The sequence below is a fragment of the Cygnus atratus genome, chromosome Z (genome assembly GCF_013377495.2).
Source record: "Cygnus atratus isolate AKBS03 ecotype Queensland, Australia chromosome Z, CAtr_DNAZoo_HiC_assembly, whole genome shotgun sequence".
In the NCBI taxonomy this organism is placed as follows: Eukaryota; Metazoa; Chordata; class Aves; order Anseriformes; family Anatidae; genus Cygnus; species Cygnus atratus.
In genome coordinates, this window is record NC_066396.1 from 43,212,291 (window position 1) to 43,228,396 (window position 16,106).

A 16,106-nucleotide genomic window follows, 5' to 3' on the forward strand; every position below is an offset into this window, starting at 1 on the left:
ACATAGGCTCTGTCCATTGCTTAATCTAATATTTCCTGAAAGTTCATGCAGGTGTTTGTGTCTATACAAGCATACAGTGCTAGCAAATTTTGTTGTTGGAAATGTATTCCTGGGCACTGATAGCCCATGGTCCAAGGTGCCAGGTTAACCCAGAACCAGTGAAATGTATAGCTCTCTTTTTGTGCCAAGAGAGGCTGAATTCCAAACACCATCACAAGGAAGGAGGGAAAATAGCCAACTGAAAGCATGGTGGTACTTATGAGTCCTGCTCTGCTCTCTCTGCTTCCTTTGCTACATTTAGGATACAACATGCCATCTGTATCATCTTCTGACTAAGCCACCAGCAAAACAAGTAGGCAATCTGTTTGACCAGATGTAGGTAGAGCAATGTCACATATCCTCTGCTGAAATTACCTTCCATGTAATCCTACTACAGAGGAGTCATTAAAAAGAACAGAAACACACCACATCTCTCCTGTATTAGGAAGGCTGCTGCCCCAAGCCATGAGAGGCTTTTTTAGAATTTCATGCATGGTCACCTTTACTCCTGAGAGAACCCCTTTTAAACAGCTTACAGTTTCAAGAATAGGAAGAGCAGCTATTTCAAAAGGCTAATATGAAATAGACCATGCTGGGGAGAAGCAAGGAGGGAGACTGCCAGTGATGTCTCATAAATGGGGGAATTCTGCCCAACAGTGAGAGTTAATATTTCTGATTCATTTCTCTTGAAAGAATATATTTCTGTATTTCAGATCAGATAGCTTTAAAGTGATTTGAAAGCTATGCCCTGCTATATTAATGATGCTCACTCAAAGGACCAAAACCACGTGGTGTCTTTACAACAGGCTTGCATCAAATATTTGAGCATAATCTGCAATAATCAGGGTTGGAAATTTTCTATAAAAGCATTGAAAACTAAAGTTGTCATGCACTCTCCTAATGAAGCCAAAGAAAAACACCTAACAATATGAAACCAGTATTAAAATTCAGAAGTAGTAGTAATATTGGCATTTATAATTTTTGGATGATTAAATTAATAAAACAAGTTTTACAGGAAACAAGCATCTTTAATGATAAATCCAAATAAATGCCCACTGAAAATAGCTATATTGGCAGCTAAGTTTATCAGTCTGGTTTTCCCAGAACAGACTCTGCAATAATTAATGGAAGGGTGAGAAAGTAGTTATTGCTTTATCAGAATAGACTGGTTTGTCTTCTTCCATACCAGTTTTACTCTGGAGGGTATGTCAGGACTTTCTGACATTCCTGTACTTTAGTTCTTAGCTTGTTTTTCTTCAAGCCTTTGGCATTAACAATGTTATAGGATAGGAATACATATCACAATATTTTGCAAAACAATCTACATAAAACTTTTCAGTTTTTAAGTCCATGAAAGGATTAGAGATTAGAAAATTAACAGACTTTCCTTTTTAATGGAAATTCTTCACATGGGACCAATTAACACTTCATTCAACAGATGGATCTCAAAAACACATTATTAAGAAAATTCAAAACATATTTTATTACCTACATAGAGCTTATCTTTCCCTTTTTTTTTTTGTGATATTTACACATGAAAACACAGCGTTCTGCATGGAGAGAAGTAAAGAGGATAGTTCAGCTGTTTGAAGACAGAACAAAAAAAGAAAAGAGGGGTATAACAAGTAAATCTTATGTCCTATAATAATAATAATAAAGAATATAATGAGTAAATCTTACGTTCCTTCAGATGGTGGGAACTCTCCTTTCAGACAGCATCAGAAAGACCCCAGGTGAACCTCTCCATGGATGGGAATCATGCAGCCTGCTATGGGAAAACTCACCTGGGGTCCATCCAGTGCTGCATGAAGCCAGGGTTCCCAGCATCTGAAGGGACATAAGATTTACTCTCTACCAATATTCCTGTTTGTTTGTTTGTTTCCCTATCTTATTAAAACAGCTGTTCCATTATGCAATTTGTTGCAGGACCTATCTTACTGAGATTTGGAAACAAACCTGTATCCTCCACCCTGTTGCAGAAGACGTAACTGGATGACAAAAAATAAGACACTGCTCAACAGACTTATTTTGTTTGATAGCACATGCTTCTATTCATGGTCTGGTATTCGTGATCCACAAATGCTGCTTTCACAGGGAGCAGTCAGATTCTGACCAGATTTTAGCCATGTTCAGTTAGCAGCACACCTCTGTTGTTTCTGGTAGGAATACTGCAGTGAGTACCCACGTGGTGGCTACAGGATCAACCTTCAGAATTGTTAGCAACAAAGACTGAGATGAGTTGGTAGGGGAAACTTTCCTTAGAATTTGGACATTTTGATTCTGATGAGTTACCTCTCAACAGGGACCAACACCCTGAATCCAGGTACAGAGTGGACACCTCCTGCCCTTAGGGCATGCATTAGTTCTCCCCTCTGCCTGACTGTGGAAAGAGGGGGTCTGGAGCACATGGCAGCTCGTCCCTGATCTGTGTACTTTGGTGACCAAGGTGGTGAGGTTCACTGCATGTTAGCAGCTCAGTTCATATGTAGCCATAGTTACCAGAAGAAATATACAGAGATTTCTGAGAACAGTCATTTATCTTGGTGCTGTAAAATCATTTCTTAGGTATCAAAAAGAGCAAAAATACTAGTAGGATGGCAATTCTAAACATTATTTCCACTTCATAACTTTCTGTAATTGGAAGTCAAATCCTGAATCTGATTTCCTTCTTGCCTAGAGCAGCTTTATACCATGTAGTCATCTGTTTCAAGGTGAAAATGAAAGCAGAAGATGCAGGCTCAGAAATTTTCTCCGCCTTTCTGATCTCTAACAGGAGAAGAAATCTGCAGCAAGAGGTCTCTTACTTTTATCCCAGTTTAAATTTGAAGTAATTCCATGCACATCATAGGAATTGGGCTTGCAAGAGACAGGAAACAAAGGCCAATTTTTTGTTTTGTTTCTTTTTTTTTTTTTTTTTGTACTTGTTGTGGAAAAGGAAGTTTTTAATTACTTTTCTGCCAAGAAACAAAGCTCTTAGTTATGATTTATCCCACCCCGAGTCAAGGTTTAATCCAAGTGCAATTAAAAGCAGGTTGATTCAGTATTTCGCAACATCCTTTCCAGGAACTCAGGTGGTAGTTTCCTCCAAGGAAGCTCTCTTGAGTATTGTTTGCACTGGGAAGAAAGGGGAAAGCAGAACTCAGATTTACTCATTTTCTCTTTTGTCTGTGGGTATATGTATGTATATATACATATGAACATACCCTTTTCTTCAAAGCAACTGTAAATGTGTTAAAACTATCGCAAGAAGTGAAACTTAGAGACACCTTTCTGAATGCCAGCCAAGTGGCATCACCAGGTGTTCTCTGATTTTACTGGGCTGATATTTGGTTTTCTGTGTGAAGTCCTTGTGCCTCAGGTGTATCTTCCTAGATAACTGAAATAATTGAGGGCTTCATTTCACTACTCAAGGTTTTTGTATTTTCAAAGCATTTGCTCGACATTGATTCTGGTGAAAACAGAGCAAGCTATAATCTTCATTGTACCCTGGCAACGTTAAAATGTGTGTGATGAGAAAAAGTATGATGGATGAAGAAACCTGAATGAAGGTACATATCCAGGATCATGCATGATGTTCACTCTGCAGAAAAGTTTGTGTCACTGTGGTACACGTTAAGTTAAACTCATTTGAAACATCAAGTTGCAAGAATATAAATTTCCTTGCTGTGATAGGCATGTGCTGATGTTCAGACACAAGGTGGTAATATTGATACCAATAAGAACAATTTTTGTTAATTGACTTTTTACGAGTATTTGAAATCTGAAATGTTTCCACAAAAATAAGGCCACCTTAAATATTGTATATACCCATATTCAGAGCTACATTTTATGTCAAGGAAGAAATATGTTTCAAAAGAATAATACAGGAAAAAAATCACCTGCAGTTAGAATCGTAATTTTGATTCCTACTGTATTTAACAACATAAGGAATTTAAAGTAGCCACTGTGGGAAGTGAAGGAAGATCTAGTGAAATCGCCCCATCTGGGGATTTTGTTTAGAGAATTCTTGCAGGTTAGATTACAGCAACCTCAGTATTATGTTTATATTATACATTTTTATTGTAGACAAATGTTTAATCTTAGAGCATTGTCTTTGCTCAAAAAATGTGAAAAGAAGGATTAATTCCTTTGATTTTCAGTAGAATGGAAAAGAGATCAAATATAGTATTTTTTTCCTAAAGCAGTTATGTGTGAAAAAAACACCACATATTACCTGAAATTTAAAAGGTTCTTGCCATAAACTAAAGACAAAGACATTTGCTTCTTTGTGAGACAGTGTAAAGTATGTCTGAACACATTCCTTATTTAATACTCTTATTTCTTCTCCATATATCTGGATAGACAATCATAAAATATAATTTGAATATTTTCCTACTTCAAATGTGTATAAATTTTTCTGCATAAACAGTCACCATTGTTACTAGCTTTAGCTGGATTTAGCAGATTTGGAGAAAGATATTTTGAGTTCTCAGTAGGTTCTGTTTGTATTTTCCATGTAGCAGAGATAAATGCCAAAGAAAATGAAAACTTTTCGAACAACACTAAAATATTCTTTTCTTTAAAAGGTGTAAGGTCACAGAAAATACCTACTAGAGATTTTTTTTAAAAAAAAGGCTTTTAGAATTAGGCTGAAAAAGGGTAAAAAGTTCCTCATTACCTCCTCTTGGCAGTGGGACAGATGGATCTCAACTCCCCTGGCCCCCTTTTTCTCAGCCCCGCAGGGCTCATGGCTGGGAGATGGGGATGGAAGGGGGTATTGGCAGGGGGCAGTGGTACAGGACAGGAGCAGGGCTGACAACCACCTGCAGCACAGCCTGCCATGCTTGTGGGGGGCACTCAGGACACTCATTACCTGGTGAAGAGCTGCTGGCAGCATTTGACTACCTCTGTGCTGTTGGCAGGGAAACTTGTGGAGTTGAAGGCATTTGGTAATAAAATGTGGCAGGGAACTTCCACACCAGGGGCAGTCAGCATTCCTGTGGAGTAAGTAACAATTTTTCTGATGAGCAATGAGTAAGATAAGTTTTGGGATATCAGTTGCTGGGGCAAGGTTGGATGAAACATTCCGGTGGATTTGAAATCACCCTCTGAGATGTTTCTGTAAAATGGTGCAAGATTAAAAGCCTCGAAATGTGGGCTTTGAAAAAAAAAATCTGAATCATTTTATAGAATTGGATTAAGGAATTATCTTTTTTTTTTTTTTTTTTTTTTTTTTAACCTATAGAAGTTAAACTGTGGTAATCCTCTACACTCAGACAACTTTGACTTCTTACATCTTTTAATGCTTCTAAACAGGTATGCTAATGCCTTTCTCACTGCTGGGCCAGTGTTCCTTCAATAAATAAAATGGAAGTATGGTACATTTATAGTAGTGCAAGTAAACACATGAGCTTATCTTCTGTCTTAAATGGATATAGTTAAGGTCTTATCTCTGTTTTGCTAGATGTTCTCCAAATTCTCCTACAAATTTTAATATCACTATTCATTATAGGGATGGAGACACAAACACATCAAAATGACAGGCCCCTCTTGTACTTATTGTTGGGAAACTTGGCCACATTTTTAATATGATTGTATCTTAAACATGATAGTAGACATTGCTTTGCTCTTTTAACTTCTTCTGGGTAAGATGAAAGCATTTGCCATGCCAGGAATGGGTGGAATGTAATTGTCTTTCCCTGGCAGATTTTATTGTTTTGTAAAGATTTCCCAGTGGCTATTCATGATTTTATTCTTAAGGCCAAGGTTGTGAAATGACACCTTTTAGGAAGACTTCATGATTTTTCAGTTATACAGAATAGTGTAATGCATTAAATCATTATGGAGGGCTGTGTGACCAACAAGGTTTCAAGTTTGTTAGATCTATAACCTTCAGAAAATAGTGCAGGATTATCATTACAACATGTATGTTTTTGTTGCTGCAGTGAATACAAAGGGATAGGGAAGCTGGGGTTCGTACAGACACTTTTTTTCAGCTACATAAAGTACCAAGTTCATTCTTCACTGGAGGAATATCAGTGTTTGAACTTTTGTCATACAATCCTGCATATCATGTGCTCCAAAAAGAAAGCTGGAAAAGTTAAATACTGGGGGTAAATTTTGCCTGCTGAATCATATCTGGGCATATCTCCTGAATGACTATGTTCTTTTTCATTTCCTCCCTAAAATGGCTGTTTCCTTGTGCTTCTTCATCCAGCTTGAAGGTGAGACTTTGAAATCAAGGATCTGCTGCTGAGTTCCACTTTAAGATGGTTTCATTAACTTAAATGCACTGTGGGAATACTGTCAGCATAAAATATCCTTTTATCACTAAGGCCAAAAACTGTTCAGCTTCCCCCTTACTCCTTCTCTCTTGCATTCTACTTTCATTCTACTTCTCCATTTCTGCTCTGTAATTACTTCAATATTTCTGTAGCCAGCAGTGTGTATGAGGGACTGTGTCACATCTATAACTTGCAATTATCTCTTTTTTGCACGTCAGGCATTATACATAGACTAACAAAAATATAGAAGGGAAGAAATAATATGATTTTTAATATATATTCCAATTTTCAGCAACTTTTTGAATATTGGCTTTTAATCTTGTCAAACCAAAAATACTAGTTTTATGTAACAGGATTTTCTCTGCTGCATTTATCACACAGACACACTGCCACCCTGTGGACACTCACACTATGACATGCTAAACTTCTGTACAGTACCTGCAATACAGGCTGTCATGAAACAGGCAACAGTTCCAGCAATCATAGCCCTGAAAGCACCACCGGCTATTTCCTTTCTTTTTGAGGGAGCAAGGCTTGCTAGGAAGAAAAACAAAGTGTTTATAAACCATAAATGCATATAGATATAAAGAAAATGAGCCTGACAATTCTCCCTTCATGAGAGGAAAGCCCCAACCTGTAGCTCTAACCATGAGAAACAAGGATGGAAAATGAGACATTTTAGTGGGGCATTTGAAAGCCTCGTGGCAAGGTTTGCTTGCTCCATTAAGATGGCGTGTGCCAAAAGGTAATTTCTGTTTCCCTTGGCAATTCACAGGTCTGTGCCAGCTCAAAGCAGCTTTCAGAAGCAAAACCCAGGCAAGGCACTGGGGTCTGGCCTTGTGGCTCTTCCACACTGCCCTGCTACTGGAACTGCAGAAGCCACCTGGTATCCCAGGTTAAAGGGATCTGACACCAATTCTGTCTGTCTGGTGAGAAACCCAGATGACTTTTCAATTTTCCTAGAGATCCAAAAAGTCCATTTTAAAAAGTTTTTTTTTTTTTTTTTTTTAATACACTTAGCATTTTTAGAGAAAATAGCTTATTTTATCTTTCAAACTAGTGGGCTACAGAGATGGTTTGCTTACCCCAAAGCCCAAGATTTGCCATAGCTGCAGCAGTTGGCAACACGAGATCTGGACTGGAAGACCTGTGGTCAGGGCTTGGTCCCCTACCCTTGCTTTCAGCCCATCTCCCAGTACCTGTGCCCCAATGCTTGCATCCCCTGGTGAGCCCTCCCATGCCCAGCTAGGTACTGAGTCTTGGCAAAGCAGCTGCTCAGCCCCGAGTGTTGCTAAGCTTCACCCATAGCCTGTCCTTCTGGGTGTTTTCTTTGGGACTTGCTTACTAAATAAATTATTTGTGAGAGGTGTTCTTACTCAGGCTTCCTACTACCAGTCCCAGAGAGCCAAAGTTGGCAAATCCACAAAGCGCATAGGTGGCAATTGTTTCAGAGTGGACCTGAAAAGCAAACACACATGGTTGAGTGAATTGAGACAACCCATGCTGTTTTAGAGGTCTGGAAGCATGGCATTGTGGCCCACTGCTCTGAGTAATGAAATCACTCTGTTTCGCTTGGTTGCTACCCCAGTGTGTGGCTTTGAGCAAGGTAAGCTCATTCTCCTCTTGAAGGTGTGCAGGCTTTCATACCCAAGGACTCAGACTGTGTGACAGTTTTATTTTTCATGTACATTGCTGTGCCTTGCTGAATTGAGTACTAGTAATTAAAGACAAAAAAATTTCTTATCTCACTAGTGGCAATTCAGCTATTGTTTTTTTTCAGGGTGTGAACCAGAGCTTTAACTCAGCTTGCTGTTCATAGCTGGCCTGCCTTTCTAACACTCTGTTTAAACCTCAAGTTTTTGTATGTATTCCTGAATTCCTTGTCCCTGGAACAAGCAGAGGGTTCCATGTGCCCAGCTGCTCTGTGCATGCTCCACTCTGTGCACAGAAAAAGAAAAAGGGAAATGTGTCTCCTCTGGAGTGGGTGCTTTGGTGTGATAACAGGCAGAGGGACTTTATGATTTTGGAATCCCCAGTAGCAGTATATTTGCTTCCTGATTTCAGCCACTTTCCTTCCATTGGGCAACACCAACTTATTCTGGACCTCAGAGCACAATATGGGTCACCCTTCATCTGCCCCCATGGAGGGACATCCCTACTCCCCACAGGACACAGAATGACTTTGGGTGAAATCAGGTTATAAACCTAGAGACAGATGTAGTTCAGACATTTTGGGAAGAGATGCAACATCTCTCAGCAAATGGATTTTTGCCCCCAGGCAGTTTTGAACTCCTATTTTCTGCATTTTAAGTGCAAGCTGAACACAGCTGAGTGAGTGTTCTAGTAGGTTTCCTATTTATCAGACATTTCTCTGTTTCCCTTCCTGTTTTATGAAAACCAATTTGCAGACATTTTCAATCAGTCTGCATATATGCAGGAAAATGCTTTTCAAGTGTGCACTCTACCTGCTTTTCCTAGAAAAGGCTTTGCGTATGATGATTTCCCGGCTTTCACTTGCATTCTCCTAGCTCAGAAAACAAGAAGACTTGTTATTACTGACTCAGGTGAGGTTGCTGAGAAGATTGATTGTTTGCTTTCTCTGATGGAATATCTGTGACTGGATGTATTAGAGAGTTCTGAAACCGAACAGACATTAAAACTGGAAGCCAGGCTACTCTCAGGTGGACTCTTGTGCTATAGCTAAAATGGTTATTTGGCAATTTTTACAAGTGTTATGAATCAAAATTATTTTTGCATCTCAGAGCTTTTACCACAGAAGCTAATACAGCTCTTTGTAGGTATTGAAAGTGAGCAAAGAAGTCCTATACTATATTTCACTGACGAAAAAAAGTTAAAATACAGGTGATGAGATCTGACTCAGAAAAGCTGACTTCAAGATTAAAAAAAAAAATTATCTAAGCATTTATTTAGTTGAGAGCCATATTCCCCTCGTAGAACATGACATGACTATAGCGGAGCTGACCAAAGGTCTGTCTAGCTCAGGATCCTACCACTAGCAATGGGTACTTTTGCAAGAGTGTATTTGAACAGACTTCCTGTCTTTCTACCTCCATTTGTAAAATGTATTTCAGTAATAAGGAATGCAAGTGGTCAGGAATACGGTTTTGGTTTGTACATAGGGCAGGTATCCACATCATCATACTAGATAAAATGAAGATTACGGGCTGTACATAAGGGTGCTTCCTAAGTAGGGGTCCTCTATAGTGACAACTTATCTTGATTTGAATACCAAAGGCCAGTGCAGTTACAAATCTAAGTATCATGGTGCTTAGAGTGAGGACAAATTTGGCACAGAGTCTGCATGGGGAGGCCAGATGGGGTAGAAACCAGGACTGCCAAGTGGAGATGCAAGAGTCACAGCTGAAAAAGTCAGCCTTGATCACTGTGTGTTCTTTGCCCTCATGCACACACCTGAGATGCCCTTTTTGTTGCCATCCTCAGTGAGGTTTCTTCCTCACTGAACTGTAGTAGAAATCAGGTATCCTGTTGGGTGAATCCAGGTGGATGTGTGAAGGACAGCTGGGCTCAGGCTTCAGATGGAAGTCCTTGTGCATACTAACCTTCATTGGCAATTGAAACAAAGTGGCTGGACTCAGTGTGGCAGGGGAGGTGTATGCCATGTAATACATGTTTTGCCTTCTGCACAGAGGACAATAACCTCCATCACAGGTGTGCCATGGACAACGGAGTGTCAATAATATCTTAAAAGATATCTTAAATAATATCTTAAAAGCTAGAGCTACCTGGATGCCTTTCCAGAAATATGAGGCTTGGGTAAACCTCTGTGGACAGCAGCAGTATCTGCCAGTTCTTGCCCAGGATTTTCATAGGAGAGTATCTCATAGGGAAGTTCTAGCTAAGAATGAGTTAAGAAGAAACTAAATTTGAAGACAGCCTTGGTCATTAGTGCAGTGTTCTGCGGGATGGTGCATGTTCCTCAAAACTCCCCTTACCAAAGTCTGTATCTTTCTTTGCTATGTTTGTTAGAGATATCTAGGGTTATGACAGTCACGGCAGCTTCACAAGGCAATGCTGTATTTTAATAATTAAACTCTTGCTGAAAACTGTTGCTGAAAGATACATTTTAATATGCTGCCATTATCCCTCTGTGAACATATTATAATGCCAGCTGAGTCACAGCAAAAAAGAATTAGATCCAAAAAGTCTCCAGAATAAAAAATGTTACTTACAGTCATATACTGTTTCACATCATTAATGTACATGCTCCCACCCTTTTCTCGGTTGTTAATCAGTTTTGAGAGGCGTTCGTAAGCCACAAATTCATTGAAGAAAGTTTTGTAACCTAGAAGTCCACCAACAATAAAGCTGTCTTCCCAATCTACTCCCATCATGAAGGAGAATGGCATGAAGATATATGAACAAATGCTCTGCAAAATATATAAGGTAAAGCTGGTCAAAAGAGATGATTGGTCAAAGAACAATGGCATTTGAAAAACTCTTTAAATTTAAAATAAGGATGGTTTTATTTCAGCACAGGAACTTTGGTCTTGACCTCTTACTGCCAACACATCTGTGAGACCGGGAATTTTTAATAGGCAGGTATGCCTGAGCAAATTGAAAAGGACCAACAGAAAATCTAGGTCTAACAAAGTAATCCGGTATATCCTGAATTTTACACTTAAAAGAAAACAAAAGTTTCCTTGCCTTTTTTCCTTCAGATTGGACAGAGTGTTTGAAGCAAACTGAGGATTGAATTAAAAGAGCGATAAGAGAAAAGAGAAATCCAGTTCATGTGCTAATTAAATCAAGTGTATCAATGAACAGGCTTTAACAATCATGTTATTGGACTGCAACTGGTGTAAACAAAGGGCTTGACTCTGCAGAAAAGCTGTATTCCTAAGATAATTAGAGCTATATGTTTTTTTCCTAGCATAAAACTTATGCAAGAGAAATAAATAGCATATCCCACTATAGGCTATTTTTATATATGAAAGAAAATACATCCAGTGGTGAAAAGGTTTGGTCAGATGGTCTCTTGTGAATTTAACTGAAGTGTTTGAGCAATTACTATTCCTCATTGTTTTCTCTGCGCCCAGAAAGAATGATCCCACACAAACTTTTTCCTTTCCTGTTCAGCACAGAAATACTCAGCAAGTCAGTATGTCCACAACACAGTCCCACAAAATGAGCCTAAACTTAAGGTCCCCAGCTGGATCTACTCCAACAATGGAACCAAACACAACAGATGTTAGTGTTTCTTAAAAGGAATGGTTGAATGCAACATGTCTTTGGGTTGCATCTCCTTGTGGGTTGCCAATTCAACCAAATCCTGTTCCATCTAGCAGTTATCAAAATACCACCCTTTCAATGAATATGGCTGAGGTATGCATAAATGTGCCTTTCCTCTGCTGTAGGTGTCTCGTGTGGTGGCAGCTGAGTAGGGTAGCATCTTAATATTGCTGAATCCATATCTTCTATGAGTGTTTATACACTTCTCCAACACCTACATTACAGTGTTATAGCCGTGTTTCACACTGCCCTTTTATCAGGAGGTTGCAAAACAAATAGCTCAAATCCACTGAAACAAGATTGTTTGATTGGGTCAAAAATGATGTATTAACCTAAGGTAAAAAACAAGTTCTGTTTAAAGCTGTTTGCTCAGCTGAGTGATTTGGGTGCAGATTTACAATTTAATTGTGCTGAAAACTGAGCAATATTGAGTAAGCATGGGTTCAGACAAGTTCAGCCTTGTCCCATTGTCTTATCTAGATGAAGTTAGTGAGCATTAAGGACTTGATGTGGCTATCTGAAGCTAAAGACACTTTAATGTTTAGCAGAAAGAGGAAAGAGATGTTAATGGCTTAGCAAGTGTCAGATCTGAGATGTTGCCAAGTCAGAGGAGGTGGGCATTAACATACAATGCTTGGAAAAAGTACTCTGCTGGTTATCAAGAACAACCGAGAGGGAAACTGTACCTGGACTAATGGATACGGAAATACTTACATGGCAACAATTTTCTCCTTTGGCTGTAAATGGCTGTAAAGACATTTTTTTAAAGAACATGCACACAAAAATATAGAGTTTTTGATCATATTTAAAAGAAAAAATCAGACAAACAACAGGAAACCATGCAGACGCTTGATTTGAGAAAGGCAAGTTATGTATGCATATAGGCTGAATTAAGGACCTGAAGACCATACCTCGAAATTCAGCTGTGGATAGTCAAACAGATTGCCCACCCAAGAGAGGGCTGAATCAATGAAAGCCAGCAGGGCAAGGAAGGAGATCAGGTTCACAGCGATGTTTGCCACCAGCAGAATGGAGCTAGATGCACCTTGACTGGCTGCCTCCAGCAGGTTCTTTGATTCACTTTATCAGTGAAAACAAAACCAGTGTGTGAATCATAGAATCATTAAGTTTGGAAAAGACCTCCAAGATCATCTAGTCCAACCTTCCCTCAACCACCAATATCACCCACTAAACCATGTCCCTAAGCACCAGGTCCAACCTTTCCTTAAACACCCCCAGGGACAGTGACTCCACCAGTTCTCTCCGGGCAACCCATTCCAATGCCTAACTACCCTTTCTGAGAAGAAAGTTCTCCTAATATCCAACCTGAACCTCCCCTGGCCTGGCACAACTTGAGGCCATTCACTCTTGTCCTAAAAACATTTATTTTGTGACATTTTGTTACAAATATGAACAGTTTGTAATTCGCGAATAAATAACAGAACTAAAGGTAACATTGATGTGGTTAGAAATTCCATAACCATAGAACCACAGAATGGTTTGGGTTGGATGGGACCCTAAAGATCATGCAGTTCCAACTCCCCTTCAGGGACACCTTCCACTAGACGAGGTTGCTAAAAGCCCCATCCAACCTGGCTTTAAACACTTCAAGGGATGGGGAATCACTGCTTCTCTAGGCAAACTGTTCCAGTGCCTCTCCCATATTACCACTCCCATAGTAAAGAATTTATTCTGAATATCTAATCTAAATCTACTCTCTAATGACCAGGTGGAGTAGGTTCTGGCCTGTATACTCTTGGGAGCCACTAGGAGGGTGTGCCTTTAGTTCCCTGAGGACAAATTCTGGCACAGTTGGGGCAGGGATGGAGTGGTCAGACAGGCTGTGGATCAGACCCCTGCGCTGCAACTGCCTGGGATGGGGGAGTGGGCACTTCTCTTCTTGAGGCAGCCCTTGCAGAGATGTCCCAGGCTGATCAGGAGCAGCTTCTCACAAGCCTTTCTACTTTGTCTGTCATTTCTGAGGCAAGCAAGTCTCCCTGCAGATGAGCAATATTTGCTGCTGCCATCACTGAAAGCATCAGTTTCTCCACCTTTGTTTTTGTTTGCTTGTATTTACAGATTTGTTGCAAAGCAAGGAGCAACTAGGAAAATCTTTTGGTGGTTCACATTGGGCAGGAATTTCTTTTGCTCTTTGAAGAGTTTATTGTCCAGCCCTGTTCCATGACAGCTCTATGCCTGTCCCAGTGAATGGTGGTCCCTTCATACAGGTGTAGCAGGGCATGCTGCACTTGAATACAGAAACTGTTAGCTTAGTGTACCGTGGTGTGTCATTAATTACCTGCACACCTACCATGTGCTGCCCCCAAACCTTAGTTATTCTTCTAAAGCTCATTATTGCATGAGTATCACTATTAACTAGAGTCTAGATCAGCTTACCTTTTTGCCATTTTAAGATCACTCTTCAAAGTTACTTGAGGCTTTTCAGTTTCTGGCCAGAATAGTTTGGAGGTGGCTAATGATGCTGGTGCTGACATGACGGAAGCAGTCAGTAGGTGGGAGGCAGAAATCTAGAATTTCAGGCAACAGAAAATATGCCGTGGTAACTGCATCATGAACATCATAAGCAAACGTAAAAAGCAATAAAAATCATTAAAAGTTTGGATAATTTTCTACAGGGGGTCATTAAAAAGATCACATTACTCATAGGGAAAAAAAAGAAAATGAGCAATATAGGACAGAGCTAATTGGAGAAAGGAAGAATCTAAGAAGCTGAAAGTAAGGAGTAATTGCTCCAAGAGTTAAGCTGCTTCTCCCCTGTCTAGTGGCAAAGCAAAAATCAAAAGAAAGAAACAAGCAAACAAAAAAAAAACAGATCTAAGGAGTAGAGTAAAAAAAAAAAGCCAGGTCTGGGGTGTAACAATAGCAGAGCGGATGAGTGAGAGCCAGCCTTCCACCTAAGGACACCCCTAAGTTATGCCCCTTGATGGCAGAAATTTGTTTTTGTCTCTTGAAGTTGTGATTTATAAAAAAAAAAAAATACAGGACCTAACATAAATTCCTCTACTGCTCTTTCAGCTCTTTTACCACAAGTTTTTATACAAAACTTCCTCTTTGCTAACTTTTGCAGTATTTCCATCTCTCCTCTTCTTGTTTTACTTTGTCTTTTCAGTCAACCCTGCCTTTCTTGCAACTGCCTCTCCACTGTATTTTATGCAGATATTGAATGTTTATTAACCATCTCCTGATGACTCTGATCATAAATCATATATTCAACTCTGTTTTTCTGTCTAACCTTGTGCTATCAGCCCTTTGGCAGACAAGACATTTACTACTTGTGCTTGCACAGCTTTACTAGAACCTCAGTCACAAGTGGACTCTTTAGGCTTGTATGCCTAGCATCCATTCCTGAAGGACATAATTGATATTGCTGCTGCAGGCATTGATCAGTTAGCACATTCCATGTTGGTTCAACTGGACTGTAGTAAAGTACACAAATCAGTAATTTTCTTGCAGCTATGGCAAGAAGGCTCTGTACTACTTAGGTAGAAGTTCATGATACTTAAGATCAGGTCTTGGTGTCTTTTTCTACCATCAGAAGACAGGGAATTTTTTGTGGTTAATTCCTTTAAAAAATAAATAAATAAAATAATAATCCAGGAATGACTTGTGGATACCTGCCAGCATTTTAATTAGGCTTCTATACTTGCATGATTTAAGACAATGTATTTTTCAGTTCTTCTTCCCTTTCTTACCCCAAAAGAAATATATGCTCCTAAGACACTTCCAGCAATAGTGGAGAATCCTGCTGTCATGACTGCATGGAGTTCAGATTTGGTGATGTATGGTAAATAGGGCCGTACCAGGAGAGGAGACTCTGTCTGGAAGTGAAAAACAACCAACAAATGAAGAACCTCCTAATAAATCTTCAGAGGTTTCTCTTATTAACAGGTCAGGAAAATCGGTGGCTGCCTTGCACATTCCCAGATGTTTTTGACTAGTTTATCTTTGTGCTAATGAATGCTCTGAATATTAATAAGATTTTGATTTTTTTTCCCCGAGAGGGAAAATTGTACCAACATCCATCTTGTCTGAAGGCAGTTCTTGCTGTTTTAATGTCTCCCCCTAAACCTAGTGAAATTGCCAGGAAATCCCAACCCAGTTTTGAGTGAGTTAGAAACAGCCATGGGTCTGAGCTGCAGTTAAACCTGTACGTCATGTGAAACATGCATACCAGCCAGTATTTATGGGCAGGTTAAAGCTCTGAATCCCTCTGGCATGCGTGTGAGCACATTCTGAGGGCAATATTACATGGACGTACTAGTTTAAGTCTGGAAGAAGTACAAAACAGTGAGGCACTGCTGCAAAATAACTATCGTGTTAGCGTTGTTTCTGTGCTTGGACACTACTCGGTGATCTTTTCCCATTGCTTTGAAGACGGGGACAGACACTGCTGTAGTGTTGTTTTACTGGACTTTCCCATTCAGTGGGAAATTAGACTGTCCCATGCTTTCCTGTCTAAGGCCTTGCAAATCCAAGCCTGGATCTTAGTTTTTCTGAATTATCTGTTTCTCT

At 39.6% G+C, this 16,106-nt stretch overlaps 1 protein-coding gene across 1 annotated transcript in view; it reads right to left on the reverse strand.

The window, feature by feature from the left end:
- Nucleotides 1–3,038: 3,038 nt before the first annotated feature.
- Nucleotides 3,039–16,106, reverse strand: part of SLC28A3 (solute carrier family 28 member 3) — a 44,103-nt gene continuing 31,035 nt past the window's right edge. Inside the window, exons 11-18 of the mRNA XM_035565295.1 lie at nt 15,287–15,412; nt 13,971–14,101; nt 12,485–12,653; nt 10,514–10,711; nt 7,679–7,760; nt 6,741–6,839; nt 4,892–5,015; nt 3,039–3,153 (exon numbers count right to left, since the gene is read on the reverse strand). Of these exons, the coding sequence (XP_035421188.1) occupies nt 3,039–3,153; nt 4,892–5,015; nt 6,741–6,839; nt 7,679–7,760; nt 10,514–10,711; nt 12,485–12,653; nt 13,971–14,101; nt 15,287–15,412 (1,044 nt within the window). The remainder of the gene's footprint in view (nt 3,154–4,891; nt 5,016–6,740; nt 6,840–7,678; nt 7,761–10,513; nt 10,712–12,484; nt 12,654–13,970; nt 14,102–15,286; nt 15,413–16,106) is intronic.